This window comes from Schistocerca americana, chromosome 6 (genome assembly GCF_021461395.2).
Source record: "Schistocerca americana isolate TAMUIC-IGC-003095 chromosome 6, iqSchAmer2.1, whole genome shotgun sequence".
NCBI classification, from domain to species: domain Eukaryota; kingdom Metazoa; phylum Arthropoda; class Insecta; order Orthoptera; family Acrididae; genus Schistocerca; species Schistocerca americana.
This window is the reverse complement of record NC_060124.1, coordinates 485,739,260-485,764,173: the sequence shown is the minus strand read 5'-3', so window position 1 is coordinate 485,764,173 and position 24,914 is coordinate 485,739,260. Positions and strand designations below refer to the sequence as shown.

The window sequence follows — 24,914 nt, the reverse complement described above, 5'->3', positions numbered from 1 at the left end:
ATCACTCGATTTAATTTGACTACATTCCATTATCCTCGTTTTGCTTTTGTTGATGTTCATCTTATATCCTCCCTTCAAGACACTGTCCATTCCATTCAACTGCTCTTCCAAGTCCTTTGCTGTCTCTGACAGAATTACAATGTCATCGGCGAACCTCAAAGTTTTTACTTCTTCTCCATGAATTTTAATACCTACTCCGAATTTTTCTTTTGTTTCCTTTACTGCTTGCTCAATATACAGATTGAATAACATCGGGGAGAGGCTACAACCCTGTCTCACTCCTTTCCCAACCACTGCTTCCCTTTCATGCCCCTCGACTCTTCTGACTGCCATCTGGTTTCTGTACAAATTGTCAATAGCCTTTCGCTCCCTGTATTTTACCCCTGCCACCTTCAGAATTTGAAAGAGAGTATTCCAGTTAACATTGTCAAAAGCTTTCTCTAAGTCTACAAATGCTAGAAACATAGGTTTGCCTTTCCTTAATCTTTCTTCTAAGATAAGTTGTAAGGTTAGTATTGCCTCATGTGTTCCAACATTTCTACGGAATCCAAAATGATCTTCCCCGAGGTCCGCTTCTACCAGGTTTTCCATTCGTCTATAAAGAATTCGAGTTAGTATTTTGCAGCTGTGACTTATTAAACTGATAGTTTGGTAATTTTCACATCTGTCAACACCTGCTTTCTTTGGGATTGGAATTATTATATTCTTCTTGAAGTCTGAAGGTATTTCGCCTGTCTCATACATCTTGCTCACCAGATGGTAGAGGTTTGTCATGACTGGCTCTCCCAAGGCCATCAGTAGTTGTAATGGAATGTTGTCTACTCCCGGGGCCTTGTTTCGACTTAAGTCTTTCAGTGCTCTGTCAAACTCTTCACGCAGTATGTTATCTCCCATTCTGTCTTCATCTACATCCTCTTCCATTTCCATAATATTATCCTCAACTACATCGCCCTTGTATAAACCCTCTATATACTCCTTCCGCCTTTCTGCCTTCCCTTCTTTGCTTAGCTTCTGTTAAGCTTGGAAGTAGGAGACGAGGTACTGGCAGAAGTAAAGCTGTGAGGGCGGGGCGTGAGTCGTGCTTCGGTAGCTCAGTTGGTAGAGCACTTGCCCGCGAAAGGCAAAGATCCCTAGTTCGAGTCTCGGTCCGGCACACAGTTTTAATCTGCCAGGAAGTTTCACCTAGCAACTTGTTCACATCTGCGCCTGCCACCTGAGATCAAGTAATGGACACTCTACAGCGTTCTGTGTCATCCCGCATCACTGTGAGAATACTAGCACTCAGCTGTTAGCACCACAATATAAACTACTGCGTTTAGAAAGGTATTATCACCAGGAAGTATGGATCGTTGATTCGGGATGCATTGTGTTTATCGATGAATCGAGGTTCTACACTACGCTGGATGATAATCGTCAGCGATAATGGCTGCCACCTGGGGAGAGATCCCATTCTTACGAAGTTATACAGATGGACAGTGGTGTTATTCTTGGTGTCATGATGTGACGGATGGTAGAGGGTGACGAAACCCTGATGGCATAACAGTACGTCACAGACATCCTGCATCGTCATGTGTTATCTCTCATGCGACTGTAGGGTGTTGCCATTTTTCACCAGGACAGTGCTCGTCCACTCGTGGCAGGCGAATCTATGAACTGCCTGAGTGATGTTGACGTATACCCTGGTGAGTGAAATCCCCAAACCTGACCCTGTTGCAGCGTCAGTGGTACCATCTCAGTCTCAGCTGTCAACTCCGTCCCAGTGTCAGCATCCACGCTATCAGTGACGAGTTACCAGAGTTGTGGGCCGTCTTGATTAGGAGGGGACACAACGCCTTTATGACACCCTTTCCAACCGAAACATTGCATGGGTCCAGGACAGAGGGGTGCAGCGTCATACTGGTAAGTGGGTTCATACTACCAAGTTCTTTTTACGTTTGTCTTGATTTTCTAATCGCATGGTATCCCTCTCAAGACGGAAAATTTCATACTGTTTCGTCCTGTTGTGGGTGCTGCATATTTTTCGTCAGGTAGTGTATAGTGTACGTTTGAATTCCCAAACATCTTTCAGACATTACTACTTACAAAGCCATATAATTATTGAGAAAAGTTAAAGTTAGGGCTTCGATATTTGGTGTTTAATACATTATTCCACTCAGCCACAATCATAAAAATTTTTGGGTTGTCTTTCAAGAGGTGAACAATGTCGCTTTTAAAGAACTTTGGCCTGGATGCTCTTAAATTTTTTCCAGAGGGTGCCTAAATTTTCGCTAAAGTTAAGTCACAGATTTTACAAGAGTGTCACCTATAGGATTCTAAAATCCACATTCTCTGCAGTCCCACAGTCACTTTTGAAAGCCACAGTTAAAATTTCGTGGCCCTATCGTGGGCACAATAATCGACAGTTCGGTCCTTGTTCTCCCTTTAATCACACTGGTCCGTTCTTGACCCGCAGCGTATTTGTTATATAACCTATGATTACTTTAAGCTCTTCCAGAAGTCTCTGCCTAAGATTCCTTCACATGAGATATGTAAGTCGTCTCCTGCTGCATGAAAGTTGCGTTTCACACAAACAACATTCTCCACTACCAATGTTAAATCATTACTCCGCGTATCTCTGTTACTGCATTCGTGATGCCTAATGAAATGACGCAATTTTAGAGACTTTGTTGGTGTCAATACAGATATGATTTTACGCACATACAATGAGGCGGCGAGTGAAAATTTTTACCAAAACCGGGAACCTAACCCAGGGCTCCTGCTCACGAGGCAGGTGCGGTAGCCATTAAGCCACCTTGGCACACACAACTGCACTGATTATACTGGGACGCCACTCTCCTGTATACACTTGCCACTTAAGTCGATGTGCATAAAATCACATGTACATGAGATGAGTAAATCCTCTGAAACTACGTCATTTCATTTGTATAAGTACCTGCACGTGGGTTTCAGGCTGGCTCTCCCATTTATGTTCGATGCTGAGGTGCTATTACAGAACATGGAGAGCTTCGGCTATTCTGTTCGTGTGTATAAGGGGGAATTTTAAGTACTCTCGGCTGTCTGTGAGAATTTGGATCGAAGATGGAGGCTTGCCAGGATAATCCGTGCAGTTGTGTGAACTGCTGTGGAAAGGTGATTTACTGGCTAAGGCACATGCCTAGTGAGCAGAATACCCGACTTTGATTCCCAGCGTTGGTACAAATTTTCACTCTCCACTTCGGTGTATGTACATAAAATTTTATTCTTTCGTTGTTGCTTCTGCTCACCATACTCTTCAATGCTGACTCCTTTATTAGACTATCCTGAGTGATAGTGTGTACTCTGAAATGCGGGGTCCCTTCGCTTGCCTGAGTACATCCTATATTCGTGAAATCGCTTTTGTCTTTGCAGTTTAATGGGTATAAGTTTACTGCACGGGTCGACTGTATCCTCATGTGGTTCCATATTTTCATTGTTTGTACTTGATAGCCTAGGATTGGAATTACACAGTTGGGATGTCTTGGTTCATTCCAAACGTAACATCTCACGGCTTTCCCCTTATTACACAGCTCTGAATGTTCTTGAGGACCACGTCGACTACACACAGTCTGTCGTGTCCTTCCAGTTTTCCTGTTATGCCCTCTGCATAACGTCCATCTCTCCTTCTAAGGGATGACAGTAGACTGGGTATTTATTTCTCTCCTCCTCTGCAGCTCATGTGCATAGCTGATGTGTCTCTCCTTAATGCAGGGCTTCGCGTAATGGCCTTCACATTTAAAACAGTTATATAATGGACAGCACTTCCTTGCAAGATGCGTCTGAGGCCTGCTCTGTTAGTGCTAGATCCGACACAAGGCCTAATGTTAACCCCTCTTACTCTCACAACTGTTTTATTCCTTTCATCATCGATTCCTTTTAGGAATACAGCAGGTGTCAGCTTTCCAATGAGAACCTCGCTCTACGGAATGTCTGATTCCCTCACTACCCCTTGGACGGCTTACCGTAACTGGTGCTACAATGCGTCAACCCGACTTATCCGCTTGGACATACACTGTGAAACGCAATTAAAGAGTTATTTTTTTCGGAAAGCCGAAAAAAGTGTAGAGGTTTAAAAAATGAGCCAACCAGCTGTAAAACAAGGGTCTATTAGCCCTTGACCTAGCTTTCGATATTTCTAAAAATACTTGCTTCAGAAGGTGTGGGCCCTAAAAATGTAGGCAACCAGTTACTAAATAATTTCCACAAACAAAATGTTAACAGAAAAATATTTGTTAGGTAAGCGTACTCACTCGTTACATCACATGATGATACATTACATTAGCTGAAGCCGAGCGGATTTTGTAATATATAAAATTGAAGAACAAGAATTATCCGTAGCCATGGCTTTAGATAGCAGCTAGATTACATTTAGCGTACTTCAGAATGAATGCTCACTCGTAAATGCCCACGGTAGAGGCTTTTGTCAATATAAAATTGTAAAAGAAGTCAGAGGATAAAACTTTTGCATTAGGTTCGTGTACAACATGCCAGAGGCTGCGGCCAACTGTTATGATTGTACAGGCTCAAGCGACCAGGCAAAACTGGGCTGCAGAGGGCGCTAAACACATGCGCATAAGAACAGCGTCTTGCTTTCTTGCTTATGTTGAATAACATTTTACATTAAAGTAAGCATGAATTTACCTTTATAAGGCTACTAAAATGTAATAGATTACTGGTCTACATTACTTATAAAATTACTGATACATTTGCTGACAGAGAAATAGTGTACATAAATTTTAGCATGCAGAAGGTAAAGTTATGTTTACAAAAGATCACCATGCGTGGGGAAAGAAGAGTAAATATAAGCTAAACAATGTCACTAAAAAGAAAAAAATTCTGCTTGACACTACGGGAGCTTAAGCGATAAGCAAAGTGGGAAAGCAGCTGGCGCTGTATACATGCGCACAAACACTGCGTCTTGCTGGGGTTAAGTAGCATAATCTTACAGTAAAGCAATATGACAATTTCTTATAGAAGGCCACTAAGAAATGCAGTAATTTTAGAGGTATACACTAAATAGAAAATTAACTGTAAAACTTTTATGTAGCAAAGTGATACTGCACGTAGCTTTAGTGTGCAGAAGGTAAGTTACAAAAAATTGATTCTGTTACTACAAAGGGTGGAGGACGTAATAAATTGATAAAGTTACAGCACAACATAAAAAAGAGCACCTCCTGCTTAACTGTATCGATACGATTTTTGGAATATCAACTGTAGTAGCAGTCGCTTGAATCCTTGTATTCGTAAAAACTTGGCCTTAGTCTCTAGCATGATGTACACGTAACTTATGCAAATAGTTTATCCTGTGCCTCCTGTTACAATTTTATGTTGACAAAAGCGTCTATCTGCGAGTAGTCATTCTGAAGTACAATAAATGTAATCTGGTTGCTATCTAAAGCTAAAGCTTGGGTAATTCTTTTCTTGTCAATTTTATAAATGACAAGAGCCACCCGGCTTCTGTTATTCTAATGTACCATCACGTGATATAACGAGTGAGTACACTTACCTCACAAATATTTTGCTATCAATATTTTGTTAGGTATGTAAAAATAACTGGCTATATACATTTTTAGGGCCCACACCCTCTAAAGTTAATATTTTTAGAAATATCGAAACCTTGGTCAAGGGCTAATAAACCATTGCTTTGCAACTATTTGGCTGATTTTTCAACCTCTTTAGAGACACGCAATTGCTGTTTTGTAGCCACGTTTGAGATTTTCCCAAAAAACGTCTTTTACTGCGATGTAGAAGTTTCAATTTGGGTAAAAGCTGTCTACAGCCTTTTTGTGTTATGATGCAAAAGCGTGGCTTCATGCGGCAAAGTGTCGACACACGCGGAAAAAAAAAGCCAGAGCTCAGAATGTGATGTAGATGTAGGGTGGGTCGTGATGTCACATGGCACCAAATATTACCGTAATACTGTCCAACGCCACCGAGGTCGTGTCACACAATGGAGGTCGTCACATCCCTTCTTACACACACGTCACCACGTCTATCAATACCTCTGCGATAGTGGTCAGAACCGCGACATACAAAGTCCAATTCACGCGGTTTTCTTATGGGTCGCTCGTGGACTGGGTGTTGTGTTGTCCTCATCATCGTTTCATCATCATCGCCGATGCGGAAGTCACCCAATGCGGCGTCGCCTGAAATAAGACTTGCAACCAGGAGGCCGAACTTCCTCGAGCGGCCGGCCGGAGTGGCCGATCGGTTCTAGGCGCTACAGTCTGGAACCGCGCGACCGGTACGAACTGATGACCTCATAAGTTAAGTCCCTAGTGCTCAGAGCCATTTGAACCATTTGCCATTCTTCGAGCGGGACCTCTCGGCCATCAATGCCACACGATCATTTTTTCTTATGGGTGACTGGGCCAGACATTTCAGACCCACTGTAACTCAGAAGCGACACAAAAAGCACCAGGTGGTGGCATAAGGATCATAAGGATCGACAATGAAACCACCTCTGGCCTTGAGGGGAGGGTTACTATCTTTGGCCAGAAAAAAAGCACGTTCTTTTAGAATTTTTTTCTCGGGATATGTTAACGATATCAATGTCAGATTTAGTCAAAATATTTATTGATACTTCCTCTACAAACTGAAATTTTTTTGACCGGAAATGTCGAAGAGCAAAGGTTGAAGTGCCGTCGGAACAAACAAAATTTCGATGTAGACCTCCACGCGCGGTATGTCGCAGGTCAGCCGACTCGTCTGAAATCAAAATTGAGTTGACGTTAGCGAATTATATAAGATTCTTAAGAGTTATACCTAGCGTAAGTTATTTGGACCATAGAAACAAAATGGCGGCCATTTGAGAAAAATAGGGTTTCTTTCATCGATTTTTCGACTTCGTCAGCCAAGTAAAAATATTTGTAGTTGATGGATCGCACTAAAAGTCGTAGAGCTCCTAGACAATTTAGTTAGTTTCGTCGGAAACAAAGAATCATGCCAATCGGTTCAGTAGATTTGAAGTTACCACACAGTGCGACAAAAAGAAAGTCATATCGAGAAAAACGCCTTTCAGGATCTGACTACATATAAATGCAACATTATGCAACTTACGTTCAATCTGCTACTCCGAGTCCAAAAATTAGTCCTTCCTCTTCCTCATAGAGGGCGTTCTGTTCGATCTGCGCCATCCTGCACTGCTCCAGAGCCACTCGTACGGCCGGTGACAAGCGGTTTTCGGACGCTTGAATCCGGTGTCGTCCGAATTCATGGCGAACTGCGTCGAATAGAGTCCCAGGGTGACGTCCATCGTTGTCATGGTCTTCAGAATTGCTGAATACCTTTCGTTGAAGCTGTTAACTGTCATGAAAGTCGCAACCTCCACAGTCTTCGCGCCAGAATGCAAATGCTTGGGGGCTAGCTTCCAAACACACGCGTTCAAACTTCCATTTGAATTTTGTGTGTTTCCTCCCAAGCACCAGTAAAATAACTGGTGCGTCAAAAGGCCGGTTTCAGGCAGGTGCATTTTTTTGTTCAACCGCGAATAACAAACATTTACGTGCCGTATTCGGAAAAACAGTTTCAGAGGTGGATTCTAAACACTTTTATGGATCCAAAAATGCAATTAAAAAAAATCGATGTTTCGAACCAAACGATAGTAAACCTCCCCTTAAAGCTTTGACTCCCACATATTTCACATACATTTCTAGATCTCTTATATTTTCGTATGCGCCGAACAGGCGCTAGTTCAGCGACGTACCGCCACTCAGCTCTGTCGAAATAGGTGCCTGTCACACTGGCACCTACGAATCGGTGAATGGCTGTCTATTTACAGGGATAATATATTAAAGTGCCCAAGAAACGTGCGTAGGTGGCATCGATGGTGTCGCCGAACTGGGGAGTGTTAGAGGCACGTTTTGCCGTTTTACTCATACGCGTGTCAATGTCGCACCCCTCCATCATTACGTCAAAGGCGGGCACGGAGCAAAAATTTCGATCGCGCTGCACTGAAAAGTGGTAAGACCACATTCCGTGAGGTAGCACACCCAAGATGTGGACAGCCCAGGAGAAAGACAGCAAGGGTTGTCAAGAAGGTCGACCCGTTGCTCTAAGCACTGCGAAATGTGGTTTTCGACCGCGAAATGTGTGGGAATCAACTCCTCAAGGAAGGAGTCGTTTCGTTGGTGCCCCACTATACCGAAGTGTAAGACATTTTAGTGTCGCTTCTGAACGGCAGTGTGTCTGAAATGCTTTCCTCGGCGACACTAAAGGAAACAGCGTGATTTCAAAACTAGGCATTCTGTTTCTGGTGAAATTCGGTGTCGATGTCACATCATTAACCCACCTTACACCCAACTTGAACACCTGTGCTCACATTTGTCGACAGTATGCTGCTGGAAGCTTCGCCAAGCCCGAGGGGTATGTCGCACGGCGATATTCTTTTGCATCATAACAGAAGAAGGCTGTAGGCACAATTGAGCCAAATTTCAAACTTACGCTCCCCAATGGGAGGCAATTACGGGGTTTCCAAAAAAGTGACTCTTTAACTGTGTTGCGCAGTGTACGTTTTGCCCTACAACGTCTATCAGAAAATAACAGACAACCATTGTAATCAAAAATTAGTTCGACTCATAGTTCTACAAGAGGATTCTCTTCACATCTGCCGAAGTCGTGCTGCTATCATGTTCCTAGTTTTAACAAATTTTAATAGCACACCAAGACTATGGTTTGTTCAAATGCTGTCACAATCGTCTTCGAACTCTCTTAATTTCCTCTCAAAAGTTCCAGGAATTAACTCAAATGCGTAAGATAAATTTGCTAGGTGGGAGCTACACTTCCCCGACGACTCATAGTAGGGGATTTGTCGTATGTTTTCAAAACTCCAGAAGAGGTTGCTATTCTACGGTGTGAATCACTCATCATTCTTGTCAGTCAGGAGACCGGCATTGCGTTGAGGTTTCATGAAGTTACAACATGGGCACTAGGTGTTGTCAGCATGCATGAGCTGCTGATTCAGGTGTCGGACACGACGATTTCTGCTGGCTTATTGCTATGAAAGTGTCCTTCGCTGTATACTGCAGCGGACTGCTAACCATGGTCTAATAACTGTGGCGAAGGATCTCTTGCTTTGTTCCTTCTGTACACTATAAATAACTGCTCCATCTGTTCATTGTACTAGAAAAGAAAGCTCCACCTGTTCACTGCACCTGATCTACATCGAAAGCTCAGGGCGACTTGTCCAAAGACTAGGGTTGTTAGATTTCCAGAGAGAAAATCCTATCTTCCGGACTCTAAGGCACCTTACTTCTTAGTTAACATATTCGGCCAGGTGTCAAAACGTGACCACCTGGCACCAGACCTAATTAACTTAAGTCCTTAGTGTAATGAGATTAAGGTTGATGTTGAGATCAATCCTATTGTTGAAATTATTACTGTTATAGGAAGAATAATTCTTGATTTTTGAGACTTTATCTTTATAGATCATGTATTTTCTGTGTATGACATAATTAGGGCTGAGAATCTAATATGTATATAATAATAAGGTGTAATTGTAGTTAATACAACCATAATGGTTATAATAGTTGTTATGTTGTTTTTTATTAATGATTGTATTACAATTCATTTTGGTAGAAATCCAAGAAACGGTGGTAAACCACCCAGGGATAGGAGAGATAGAAATATTATGAATTTAATTTAAGTTTTTATATTTCTGGTCGAATAAATTTGGTTTATAAAAAATAGGTTTATTTGCTTAAACAATAAAACCATGATTAATCTTAATAGTGAGTAAATAATAAAATATAGTTCACATACGTTTTCTCTGACTGTTAGGGATCTAATTATTCACCCTAAATGTCTAATTGCAGAATATGCTAGAAGTTGGCGTAAAGATGTTTTTGATTTAAAACCCCTATTGCCCCAATAATAATTCTTAGAATGATAATTGTTCAAATGAAAGTTGTCAGTTGAATACAATAAGATAATACCATTATTGGGGCAATTTTTTGTCATATTATTAGTGTTAAACAGTTATTTCATCTTGAAGCTCCTATTACTTCTGGAAATCAGAAATGAAAAGGTGCAGCCCCAATCTTTAATAATAATCTAAATCTGATTATTATTGATGGAATAAATTATGTTTCTCACCCTATTGGATACTTTATTTGAATCAGCAAAATTGAAAATAATAGTATTGTCGATGCTATTGCTTGGACAATAAAATATTTAATTGACGACTCATTTATTATTATATTTTTATTTCTTGTTAGGAGCAGAGTAAATGAAAGTAAGTTGATATCAAGTCCTATTCAAACTCCGAATCAGGAGTTTGATGACATGGACAGGATCGTTCCTATCATTAATGTTGATAGGAAGAGAAGTTTTGTAGAGTTGTTGGTCATTAAAAAGGAGAGGATTGATACCTCTATAAATGGGGTATGAACCCATTAGCTTGTTTAGCTTACCTTTTTTCATTAAGATGTATGATGCACGTTAGTTTTTGATACTAAAGGAGATAGTTTAATTCTGTCTTATGTAATTTTTAATTAAGGTAATTTTTATTTACTTGATTTACCCTATCAAGGTAACCCTTTAATCAGAGACTTCATTTATATTTAATATATAAATTAAATTTTTTTTAAATTTGTATATGTATTATTTTGGTTATTTTTAATTAATTTATCTCGATTCATACAGTTTGAATATATATATATATATATATATATATATATATATATATATATATAATAAATAATTTATATTAATATATTACATTTAATTAAATTTAAATACCTATAATGTTATTTTATTATTATTAAAAGATTATTTTAATACATTTATTTATCTAGGATTATAGCTACTTATGTTTTTAGCTTAAAATAGGTTATTATATTATAAAGTATATAATAATATGTAATTTAATATTGAATATTATTATAATTGGATATAATAAATAGAATTAATAATATTAAATATAAATTATTATATTAATATAAATAATTATACTAATTACAATAATATAATTACATAATTATCTATAATTAGATTATTTAACTAATAAATAATTAAGTTAATTTAACATAAACTTAATTTTATATTAATAACATATTACATTAAATTACATAATTGTATAAAATATATTTATTATATTATTTAATCTTTCTTTATTATTAGTGAAAAGAAAGATTAAATCACAAAGAACATAATACATTTATCGGTATACAAGTTCCATATTAATCTTTATTTATATACAATAGAGAAGTTGTGGTCATGCGTGGGCGCGTTTCTTTTTTTTTTGTTAGCGTTTATGATTTTTTTCTTTTTTTTTCCTTTAAATATTTGAATATTTTATTTTTTCTTAATTTTATAAATTTTCAAATTTCTTATTTTTGTTTCCAAAAGTTTTATTCTTGCTTGTTTATTCACTTTTTCTTTGTATTATATGTAAGTTTCGTTAAACTAAATGTTCTTTTTGCAGTAATTTGATTTAATTATCAAGTGATTTTGGATTTAACAATTGATTTAGTATCGGCATAATTCGTGCCAGCAACCGCGGTTATATGATTGATACAAGTGAATATTATTGGTTAAAACAGTTGTTTATACTTTTAGGGTTAAAATATAAATTTGTAAGGTGAAATGTTAAAATTTATTTGTGGCTCTTTTTATGAATCTGTGAAATTTAAATAATAAACTAGTATGAGATACCATATTACTTTAAATGTTAATTATATTTACCAGGGTACTATTAGTTAAGGTCTTTAAACCCAAAGAATTTGGTGGTATCTCATTCCATTCAGAGTAACCTACCCAGTGATCGATAATACATGATTTACACTACTTAATTTATTTGTTTGTATATATCCATTATCAGAGAATCTTTTTAGAGTTATAATTCTCAAGATTTATAATTATAAAATATTTCAGGTCAAGGTGCAGCTTATAATTAAGAGGAGGTGGGTTGCAATAGATTTTTGTTTATAACGGATTTGATGGTGAAATACTTTGAATGAAGGTGGATTTGATAGTAATTTAATTTATTTAATTTAACTGATATTGGCTCTGAGGTGTGTACACATCGCCCGTCGATCTCATTACTGATTATTCTATTTTATTATTTTAAGGTAGCTTCAATTTAGATGAGATAAGTCGTAACATAGTAGATGTACTGGAAAGTGTATCTAGGAAGAGTTTCAGACATAACTTATTAGTAAAGTGTTTCACTTACACTGAAAATTTTTCTGTGCAAATCAGGATATCTTGATTATTTATTTTATTATATTTATTTTTTGTTTATTGTATTATTTAATATAAATAATTTTGTCGAATTTTGTCTTAGTATATTTTGTAGAATTGATTTTTTAGATTATAGTTTATTGCTAATGTAAGTGTTTTATGAAATATTATTTTAAATTTTTAAAAGTAGATTTTATTTATTGTACCTTTTGTATCAGGGTTTATCAAAATTTTGGTATTTACTTTACTTGTCTCAATTTGGGTTGATTTATAAATAATTTATAGTTAATGTATCATAATTATTATTAAATTATTTATAGAAATGAGATGTTAATCGTTTCCCAAGATATCTAGTTTCTTAAGAAAAAATTTAATTTTTTGAAGTTAATTGTTTTTATTTAATTTTTTAAGTATAAATATTAACTTATTTATTCTTTAAGGGATAAGCTTTGAAGTTAATGACCTATAATTTGTTTTATAAAATGTAATAGTAAGCTTTAAACCAGCTAGGTTTTTTATTAAGATTATTAATTTAATTTTAAAATTTTTGTAATAATGATAGAATTAGTATATTTATTTGTATATAATTTTTACCTTGAAAATTTATTATAAGGAACTAGGCAAAACTGATTTCCGCCTGTTCATCAAAAACTTGTGCTCTTGAAAATATTTTAAGGTCTGGCCTGCTCACTTAGCGAATTTTTAAAGAGCCACGGTATTTTGACTGTGCAAAGGTAGCATAATCATTAGTCTCTTAATTAGTAGCTGGAATGAATGGCTTGACGAGAAATCAACTGTCTCTTAATAAATTTTTGAATTTAACTTTTGGGTCAAAAGGCTTAAATTCTTCTTTAGGACGAGAAGACCCTATAGAGCTTAACATTTTACTTTTATATAGTTTTTTGTTTGTCTTTCTATATTTAATGATGATGTTTTGTTGGGGTGACATGAATAATAAATAAACTCTTCATTATTATATCATTTATTTATGTTTGTTGTTTTGATCCATAATTTATGATCATAAGATTAAGTTACCTTAGGGATAACAGTGTAATTGTTTTTGAGAGCTCATATCGACAAAGCAGATTGCGACCTCGATGTTGGATTAAGAAAAATTTTGGGTGCAGGAGCCCAGTAATTAGGTCTGTTCGACCTTTAAATTCTTACATGATCTGAGTTCAGACCGGCGTGAGCCAGGTCGGTTTCTATCCTAAGATTATTAATTCATATTAGTACGAAAGGACCATATGGTTGAAATATTTTTTATTATATTGATTAATATCAATTAGATTACTATTTTGACAGATTAATGTGTTGAATTTAGAATTCATTTATGTAGATTTTTTCTACAAATAGTATTGATACTTTATATTTTATTTATGTTTATTTTGAATTTTCTTTCATTAGTTATTTGTTTTTTAATTAGTGTTGCTTTTTTAACTTTATTAGAGCGCAAGGTTTTAGGTTATATCCAAATTTGAAAGGATCCAAATAAAGTAGGATTTGTAGGAATTTCTCAACCCTTTAGTGATGCTATTAAGTTAATTTGTAAGGAGCAGCCAATTCCTATAATATCTAATTATTTACTTTATTATTTTTCTCCTGTTTTCATTTAATAATTTCCTTGGCTGTTTGAGTAATTTTCCCTTACTTAACTTATATGTGTTCTTTTTCTTATGGATTTTTGTTTTTTATGTTGTACTAGATTAGGTGTTTATACCGTTATAATTGCTGCTTGATCTTCTAATTCAAATTATTCTTTATTAGGTTCTCTTCGGTCTGTTGCTCAAACAATTTCATATGAAGTTAGTTAGGCTTTAATTTTATTATCTTTATTATTTTAATTGGTAGTTTCACATGTTTGATTTTATAAATTACCAGCTTTATGTTGATTTATTATTATTTATTTTCCTTTAGCTTTAGCTTGTTTTGCTTCTTGTTTAGCTGAGACTAACCGTACTCCTTTTGACTTTGCCGAGGGTGAATCTGAATTAGTTTCAGGTTTTAATATTGAATATGGTGCTGGAGGGTTTGCTTTAATTTTTTTAGCTGAGTATACTAGAATTGTATTTATAAGAATATTATTAGCTTTAATTTTTTTAGGTGGTGATTTTTATTGTTTTATATTTTTTATTAAGCTTGCTGTTACATTCTTTGGTTTTATTTGAGTCCGTGGTACATTGCCACGTTTTAGTTATGATAAGTTAATGTACTTAGCTTGAAAAAGTTTTTTACCTCTATCTTTGAATTTTTTTATTTTCTTTGTTGGTTTAAAGATTTTATTTATCTCATTTGTTTAGTAAAACTTTTTAAGAAAAGTTAATAGAAGAGTTAAACTTCTAGTTTTATGTTTTCAAAACATATGCTTTTCCTAAGCTAATTAACTTATTATTCCTTAATTAGTTTATCTCATGCGTTTGCAACATGAACATTAATTAAGAAGTATGTAAAGTAGACAATTGTTAAGATTTGTCCTGTTATAAGGTTCTTCAATAGGTCGTTTACCAATTCATGTTAATAAGCATACAACAACTACTATGATTCAGAATATAATCTGATTAAGAAGACAGAATTGAATACCTCAGAATGGTGTTTTATTATAAAATGGTAAAATTATTAAGATTCTAATTGATAGGAATAATGCAATAACACCTCCTAGCTTATTAGGAATTGATCGTAAAACTGCATATGCAAATAAGAAATATCATTCTGGTTGAATATGAACTGGGGTTACTAATGGGTTAGCAGGCACAAAATTATCTGGATCTCCTAGGAGGTAAGGATTAATCACGCACAGTATGATTAATAATGATGTTATTAATACAAATGTAATAGAATCCTTGAAAGTAAAGTATGGGTGAAATGGAAATTTTTCGATATCTCCATTTAGGCCTAAGGGATTATTAGACCCTGTTTGGTTAAGAAAGAATAAATGAATTGCTGCCATTGCAGCAATAATAAATAGTAATACAAAATGGAATGTAAAAAAATCGATTTAATGTTGCATTATCAACAGCAAGCCCTCCCCACACACATTGAACTAAACCTGTTCCTAAATAGGGAATTGCTGATAATAAATTAGTAATAACTGTCGCACCTCAAAATGATATTTGACCTGAAGGTAAAACGTATCCTATAAATGCAGTTGCTATAACTAAGAATAGAATTACTGTTCCAATTATTCAGGTGTGTATGTATATGTAAGATCCATTGTAAATTCCTCGTCCTACATGCAAATAAATACAAATAAAAAATATAGAAGCTCCATTTGCATGTAAGGTTCGAATAATTCAACCATTATTTACATCTCGGCATATGTGTACTACACTACTAAATGCTATTTCAATATTTCATGTATAATGTATAGCTAAAAATAGTCCAGTTACAATTTGAATTACCAAACATAACCCTAGTAGGGACCCAAAATTTCATCAAAATGAAATATTTGTTTGTGCGGTAAATCAACAGAAGAGTTATTAATGATTGTAATTAAAGGATGTCTTAATCATAAGGGTTTATTCATTAGTAAATTATCTTATTTTACGAATAGGCCCCTGGTTAATATTAGTGATTTTAACAACTGCTAATAGTGCTAAAAATAAATAAATAATTATTGTTATTGTGATAATGAATGTTGGTCTATTATATAGTTTTTCTAAGGATATTGTTATTTCTTGATAATTGATTGAATTATCGATATTTATAGTTTCAGTATTCTTGAAAAAGTCTATAAATATTGTTATATCTTAGATAACTAATGTTGATATGATAAATACCCATATTGTTTAGGTAATAATTATGGTAATTGATTTAGGTTGAAATATTTCGTTTGATGCAATTCTCGTAATATAAATAAATAGAACTAATATACCACCTAAAAACGTTAAAAATAAAATATATGATAATCAATATCATTCCATTATTGTTCCTGTTATTAATCCAACTAGAAAAGTTTGTAGGATAATGAAAAGCATTATTGATATTGGACGTCTTAATTTAATAAAATTAATATTCATTACGTTTGATAGTGATATTATTATTATTTTGATCATTTATTTAAAATATCGGTTTTGAAGATCGATGATGGAAGCTTTTTCACCTCTGAAGTTTTAAAGGTGGGGGCTGGACTTATTTCCGGTTTACAAGACCGGCGTTTTTTTTAAACTATTAAAACTAATGTTTATATTCTCTGTCTTTACTTCTTTATTGGTTTATTTTGCTGGTGTTTATGTTTTTTCTTCTAAATGTAAGCATTTATTAATGGTTCTTTTGAGATTAGAATATATTGTTGTTTCTTTATTTATATTAATTATTGTTTTTCTTATTGAGTTTGATTATGATTATTTTTTTCCTGTTATTTTTTTGTTTTTTTCTGTTTGTGAAGGTGCTTTACGTCTTTCTATTTTAGTTTCAATAATTCGTTCTCATGGTAATGATTTTTTAAATTATTTTGGTTTATTCTTATATTAAAGTATTTATTTATAACTATTTTTTTGATCCCTCTCTGTTTGGTTAATAATTGTTGATGGTTGGTTCATTCTTTAATGTTTCTGTCTTGTTTTGTTTTTATAATTTGTGTTTATTCATATGCAGATTTGAATATAATTAGATATTATTTTGATATTGATTATTTTTCTTTTAGTTTGATTTTGCTTAGTTTTTGAATTTGTTCTATAATAATTACTTCTAGAGTTTCAGTTTATTTAAGTTCTTATCATTCTAATTTTTTTGCCTTTATGGTCTTAATTTTAATGATTATGCTTTATTGTTCTTTTGCTTGATTGAGTCTTCTTTCTTTTTATATTTTTTTTGAGGCTAGATTTGTTCCTACTTTCCTTTTGATTTTAAGGTTGAGGTTATCAACCTGAACATTTACAGGCTGGTGTTTATTTAATTTTTTATACTTTGGTTGCTAGATTACCTTTATTATTAGTTTTATTTAGGGTTTATGATTTTTCTAATACTTTATATTTTTCTTTATTGGTTGATTTTGGATCTTATTTTTTATATTTTATGTATTTATAATTCTTGCTTTTTTAGATAAGATGCCAATATTTTTGGTTCATTTATGGCTTCCTAGGGCTCATGTTGAGGCCCCTATTTCAGGTAGAATGATCCTTGCTGGTGTTTTATTAAAGTTAGGTGGTTATGGTATTTTTCGTGTTATGAAGGTTATTTCTTATCTGGGTTTAAAGTTTAATTATTTTTATTTATCTTTAGGTTTATCTGGTGGGGTTATTGTTAGATTTATTTGTTTTCATCAGGTTGATTTAAAGTCTTTAATTGCATATTCTTCTGTTGCTCATATATGAATAGTGATTGGAGGATTAATAACCATGAATTGGTGAGGTTGTGTAGGTTCTCTTTCTTTAATGGTTGGTCATAGTTTACGTTCTTCTGGGTTATTTTGTTTATATAATATTATTTATGAACGTTTAGGTAGACGAAGATTATTGATTAACAAGGGTATAATTAATTTGATACCAAGAATGGCTTTATGATGTTTCCTTTTGAGATCATCTAATATAGCTGCTCCTCCTTCTCTAAATTTGGTAGGTGAACTTAGATTATTAAATAGAATTATGTCTTGATCTTCTTTTAAATTTTTTGCTTTAATTTTTTTGTCTTTTTTTAAAGCTGTTTATACTTTATATATGTATTCTTATTCTCAGCATGGTAATTATTATTCTGGTGTTTATACTTGTTCTCTTGGTTATTTTCGTGAATATCATCTTTTACTTTTACATTGATTGCCTTTAAACATTCTTTGTTTAAAGGGTGAATATTTTTTTGTTTAGGTTGCTTAAGTATTTTAATAAAAAATATTGTTTAGTGGAATCAATGATATGAATTTTTTCATCTTAGGCCATGAATTTATTTTCTATTTGCTCTTTCAGTTTTTTTCTTAATTTTTTTCTAGAACTATAATTTTTATTTTGGGTATCTATTATTTAATATTTGATTATAGAGTTTTTGTTGAATGGGAACTTTTTAATTTAAATGGTTCTGTGGTTGTTATGACTTTAATTTTGGATTGAATGTCTCTTATTTTTATGTCTTTTGTTATATATATTTCTTCTTTGGTTATTTATTATAGAGAGGATTATATATTGGGAGAAAAGAATATAAATCGTATTATTATTATTGTTTTAATATTTATTCTTTTTACAGGTTTTTTAATTATTAGCCCTAATTTGATTAGAATTTTGTTAGGATGGGATGGTTTGGGTTTAGTTTCTTATTGTTTAGTTATTTACTACCAAAATGTGAAATCTTATACTGCAGGTATGTTAACTGCACTTTCTAATCATATTGGTGATGTTGCTATTTTAATTTCTATTGCTTGAATATTGAATTTTGGTGGTTGAAATTACATTTATTATTATGATTTTATTTCTAATTCTTTTGAAATAAAGCTTATTACTACATCAATTGTTTTAGCAGCTATAACTAAAAGAGCTCAAATTCCTTTTTCTTCTTGACTTCCTGCTGCTATGGCTGCTCCTACTCCTGTTTCTGCTTTAGTTCATTCTTCTACTCTTGTTACTGCTGGGGTTTATTTATTAATTCGTTTCAGACCAATATTAGATACTTGTAATTGTGGTTGATTTTTACTTTTAATTGGTTGTATGACTATATTTATGGCTGGGTTGGGGGCTAATTTTGAATTTGATTTGAAGAAGATTATTGCTCTTTCTACTTTAAGACAACTTGGTTTAATATTAAGAATTTTGGCTATAGGTTATCCAAAACTTGCATTTTTTCATTTATTAGCTCATGCTTTATTTAAGGCATTATTGTTTATGTGTGCAGGTTCAATAATTCATAATTTAAAGGATTCTCAGGATATTCGTTTTATAGGTTCAATTGTTAATTTTATACCTTTAACTTCAGTTTGTTTTAATGTTTCTAGTTTGTCTTTGTGTGGTATGCCTTTTTTAGCAGGGTTTTATTCAAAGGATTTAATTCTTGAAATGGTTTGTTTAAGATGAATTAATTGTTTAATTTTTTTCTTTATTTCTGTTCTACTGGTTTAACTGCTTCTTATTCTTTTTGTCTTTTTTATTATTCAATATCTGGTGATAATAATTTTTATTCTAGATTTTCTTTTGATGATAAGGGTTATTATGCACCAAGAATGGATGATACACCTTCTAAGTGGAGTGAGAAAATAGCTAGGTCTACAGATGCACCCCCGTGTGCGATAGCTCCTGCTAGAGGGGGGTAAACTGTTCATCCTGTACCAGCACCATTATCTACTATAGAAGATGTGAGAAGAAGGGTTAATGAAGGTGGTAGTAATCAAAAACTTATATTATTTATTCGTGGGAATGCTATATCTGGTGCACCAATTATTAATGGTACAAGTCAATTACCAAATCCACCGATTATAATAGGTATTACTATAAAGAAAATTATTACAAATGCGTGGGCTGTAATAATAATAACATTATAAATTTGGTCATCTCCAATTAGAGATCCTGGTTGACCAAGTTCAGCACGAATAAATATTCTTATTGATGTTCCTACTATTCCTGCTCACGCTCCAAATAGGAAGTATAAAGTACCAATATTCTTATGGTTTGTTGAGAATAATCATTTTTGCGGTAAGATGGCTGAATTTTAGGTGGTAGACTGTAAATCTACTTATGAGATGAGATGTTTTCTCTCTTACCATGTTTTAGGTCTTATATTCAGTTATGATTCTAGACTGCAATTCTAGAGGTGTAAAATTTTACTAAGGCCTAAAAGATTATTCTTTTAATTATAACTTTGAAGGTTATTAGTTTAATTAACTTAAGTCCTTAGTATAATGAGATTAAGGCTGATGTTGAGATCAATCCTATTGTTGAAATTATTACTGTTATAGGAAGAATAATTCATGATTTTTGAGACTTTATCTTTATGTCATAGTCCGACATGGGTCATAACATACTTCTTGTGAATCTGATTACTGATTTGGAGATTCTTCAGGTGTTTTACATAGTCTCTCTCCTGCACTTCAGTGCAGCGCACAAAATGTTCATACAACCATGTGAAACTGTCAGAAGAGACCTTCTGTGACGCTTTTTTTTCAACTCGCTTGTCACACAGGCTTGACTGTCATAATGTCGTCGAAACGTTGACCATTCACTTGAATTTCTGGACTTTATTGTTTTGCGGTAGATTCGTATTGTTTACGTGAAGTCTCGTCACCTGTGATGATTTTTTCCACAAAATGATAGTCCGCATTTTGCATTTCAGTCAAATTGCGGTGTCCACGCGTCGTTTTTGTTTTGGATTCGAGGTGTATAGCAGAAACTGTGTACACAATTTTCTCTGCCGGAGAATGTCTTGAGACCGGATGTGTTGGCTCACAAAGGATGTCTGGTTAGGTGAAATAAATGCGTAAATAATAGGTAACAGCTGAAATAAATACGTAAATAAATAAATAAATAGCTCCATTCATCTTATTTAAATTCAATTGGTAGAGATCCCAAAGACACTGTTAGCTGCTGTCTCCTTTCATACGTGGTGCATGCTTGCACCCCATAAATAAATACTGGCTCTTTTTTCACATGTGGTACCACGAGTGACAATAAAGGTTAGCCGGCCGGGGTGGCCGAGCGGTTCTAGGCCTACAGTCTGGAACCACGTGACCACTACGGTCGCAGATTCGAATCCTTCCTCGGGCATGGATGTGTGTGATGTCCTTAGGTTGGTTAGGTTTAAGTAGTTCTAAGTTCTAGGGGACTGATGACCTCAGAACTTAGGTCCCATAGTGCTCAGAGCCATTTGAACCAATAAAGGTTAGTGTCAGGTCTGTACTCATTATCAGACAGCCATCTCGTTAAAGTGACAGTTTTCGAAAAGCAGGAAACCCAGGATTAAGTCCTAAGATTGCCCAGATTTTCATTACTGGAAAAAAGCTTCCAGACTTAGTGTGGAAGCTTCAAAAAGTGTAAGTAAATGGCAATTTTTTTAAAACAATAACGCGATTTGTAGCAATAAATCTTTTTCATGCGTTGTTTTGATAAAGCCACAAAAGGAAGGCCATGCAACATCATTACCTTTCTTGCCTCTTGATATCGATGAGTAGACACCAGCCTGTACGGGGTCTCAGGCATGAAGGCGAAACAGAACCAGAAGATGGCCACAGGAGCGACGTTCACGTACAGGACAACGTAATAGGGCAGGAAAGCGCCGATGATGTAAGCGAACAGGATGCCGCTGTTGCACATCAGGGGCAGCATGCAGCCCACGCTGCCCCGCACCTCGTCGCTGGCCATCTCGCTGACGTACAGTGTTGTCACCATCAGACAGCCAGCACACTGCACACCAGCCAGCACCCTGCAAGCCGAGGAGGGCCGGGACATGCGACACACAGGCTATACTCTAACAGTTCCACCACTTACAAAGTAGGTTAGAAATCAAATTAATAATGTTGCTCACGCAGCATATGTTCACTTTATCGGGCAACAACAAAGTTACAGACTGTGGATGGTATCGTCAGAATGGAAATACTGAAGTCACTGTAAAAAGCCATTAATTTTCGCACTTATTTTGAATGGATTCCCACGTAGATTTCGTCGAAGTTGTTATGGGCCATCTTGTTGATTCTAGGGTGATTCCACTCTGACTGCTAGAAGGTCGAGATCTGTACTTTAGCAATATTTGAAGACCTAACAAATGCGTTTTTCAGCAAATTCTTAATGATCAAACAATCCCAGATCAGAATAATGGTATGGTAGAAATAATTTTTGACTTGGTGTTCACGATCCACATTCTTATTAAACTTCATGTAAATTCACATATACTTCTTCTTAATTGCCACATCACCAAGAAAACAGTTTTGTATCAATCTTCATATATTTAATTTCCACTTTAACCAAACACAAGACTTAACTTCTGCAAAGTAAAACAAAGACTGCCCTGTGCGCATTCGCGCCAAAACGGTTACAAGTAAGTCAAAGATTATGACAGTCTCACAGAAATAAATACACACAAGAACCATATCACTATAATATATCGATACATCGGAGTACCTATACATTAATAAAAGCAAATGTGAATATTGTCACAAGAATATGTCTGATACTTCGCAGAAAAGTAGTACGATATTACTGGTATCGAGAACTGGGGTAGGAGTGCCGTAATGGTCACTGTTAAATGCAGACGAGAGAGCAGATAGGTAGAAAGAATACATTGAAAGCCTCTATGAGGGTGAAGATTTGTCTGATGTGATAGAAGAAGAAACAGGAGTCGATTTAGAAGAGATAGGGGATCCAGTATTAGAATCGGAATTTAAAAGAGCTTTGGAAGACTTACCGTCAAATAAGGCAGAAGGGGTAGATAACATTTCATCAGAATTTCTAAAATCATTGGGGGAAGTGGCAACAAAACGACTATCCACGTTGGTGTGTAGAATATATGAGTCTGGCGATATACCTTCTGACTTTCGGAAAAGCATCATCCACACAATTCCGAAGACGGCAAGAGCTGAGAAGTGCGAGAATTATCGCACAATCAGCTTAACAGCTCATGCATCGAAGCTGCTTACAAGACTAATATACAGAAGAATGGAAAAGAAAATTGAGAATGCGCTAGGTGACGATCAGTTTGGCTTTAGGAAAAGTAAAGGGACGAGAGAGGCAATTCTGACATTACGGCTAATAATGGAAGCAAGGCTAAAGAAAAATCAAGACACTTTCATAGGATTTGTCGACCTGGAAAAAGCGTTCGACAATATAAAATGGTGCAAGCTGTTCGAGATTCTGAAAAAAGTGGGGGTAAGCTATAGGGAGAGACGGGTCATGTACAATATGTACAACAACCAAGAGGGAATAATAAGAGTGGACGATCAAGAATGAAGTGCTCGTATTAAGAAGGGTGTAAGACAAGGCTGTAGCCTTTCACCCCTACTCTTCAATCTGTACATCGAGGAAGCAATGATGGAAATAAAAGAGAGGTTCAGGAGTGGAATTAAAATACAAGGTGAAAGGATATCAATGATACGATTCGCTGATGACATTGCTATCCTGAGTGAAAGTGAAGAAGAATTAAATGATGTGCTGAACGGAATGAACAGTCTGATGAGTACACAGTATGGTTTGAGAGTAAATCGGAGAAAGACGAAGGTAATCAGAAGTAGTAGAAATGAGAACAGCGAAAAACTTAACATCAGGATTGATGGTCACGAAGTCAATGAAGTTAAGGAATTCTTCTACCTAGGCAGTAAAATAACTAATGACGGACGTAGCAAGGAGGACATCAAAAGCAGACTCGCTATGGCAAAAAAGGCATTTCTGGCCAAGAGACGTCTACTAATATCAAATACCGGCCTTAATTTGAGGAAGAAATTTCTGAGGATGTACGTCTGGAGTACAGCATTGTACGGTAGTGAAACATGGACTGTGGGAAAACCGGAACAGAAGAGAATCGAAGCATTTGAGATGTGGTGCTATAGACGAATGTTGAAAATTAGGTGGACTGATAAGGTAAGGAATGAGGAGGTTCTATGCAGAATCGGAGAGGAAAGGAATATGTGGAAAACACTGATAAGGAGAAGGGACAGGATGTTAAGACATCTGCTAAGACATGAGGAAATGACTTCCATGGTACTAGAGGGAGCTGTAGAGGGCAAAAATTGTAGAGGAAGACAGAGATTGGAGTACGTCAAGCAAATAATTGAGGACGTAGGTTGCAAGTGCTACTCTGAGATGAAGAGGTTAGCACAGGAAAGGAATTCGTGGCGGGCCGCATCAAACCAGTCAGTAGACTGATAACAAGAAAAAAAAAAATAAACAACCGTTACAATAATGACACATACAACCAATTACTTGACACTTTACGAGATAGAATCAATAAGAAAAGTTAAGATAATGTGTTTAATGTCACTGTAATTCCGAACTAAATATACGTGCAGTCTACTCTGGTCCCTTTGTTGAGAACCTAGATGGGAGAAATCAGCTTTGAGGCAAGTAAAGGGACAGTGTAGTTCCTGGCTCAGGCAGTCTGCAAGGTCAAGGTCACTCCTCCCCACCTTCTTCCCTGCTCGCCTTCTCTTCCCCACTTTTCTAGACCAACTGGATGAGTTACAAATGCTCAGAAAGTCAAAACTGCCCATCTCACAGACGTTGTATGGCCACGCTTGACACCACTAGACTCGTGTCTCCGATGTGAAACCATGTCACCGGCCGGAGTGCCTGTACGGTCCTAGGCGCTACAGTCTGGAGCCGCGCGACCGCTACGGTCGCAGGTTCGAATCTTGCCTCGGGCATGGATGTGTGTGATGTTCTTAGGTTAGTTAGGTTTAATTAGTTCTAACTTCTAGGTGACTGATGACCTCAGAAATTAAATCGCATAGTGTTCAGAGCCATTTTTTGAAACCATGTCAGCCACAGTGAGCGCCAGATGCCCCTGCAGGAATGTAACACCTTGGATGAAGGCTGTAGTCCATCCACCCCTAAGCAAGATGGCGAGTTTTTTTGCCTCTCTACATCGAAGCAGATTTTTATAGGCCATGATAAGGCACATGTCTTATTGCCAGAGCATTGCCTCCATCTAATATTGTAAGGAAAAAAATGGTTCAAATGGCTCTGAGCACTATGCGACTTAACATCTGTGGTCATCAGTCCCCTAGAACTTAGAACTATTTAAACCTAACTAACCTAAGGCCATCACACACATCCATGCCCGAGGCAGGATTCGAACCTGGGACCGTAACGGTCACGCGGTTC

General features: G+C 35.5%; 1 protein-coding gene across 1 annotated transcript in view; it reads right to left on the bottom strand.

The window, feature by feature from the left end:
* Positions 1 to 24,914, bottom strand: part of LOC124620234 (facilitated trehalose transporter Tret1-like) — a 60,999-nt gene that overhangs the window by 27,542 nt on the left and 8,543 nt on the right. The window contains exon 2 of the mRNA XM_047146901.1: positions 21,246 to 21,525. Within this exon, the coding sequence (XP_047002857.1) occupies positions 21,246 to 21,525 (280 nt within the window). The remainder of the gene's footprint in view (positions 1 to 21,245; positions 21,526 to 24,914) is intronic.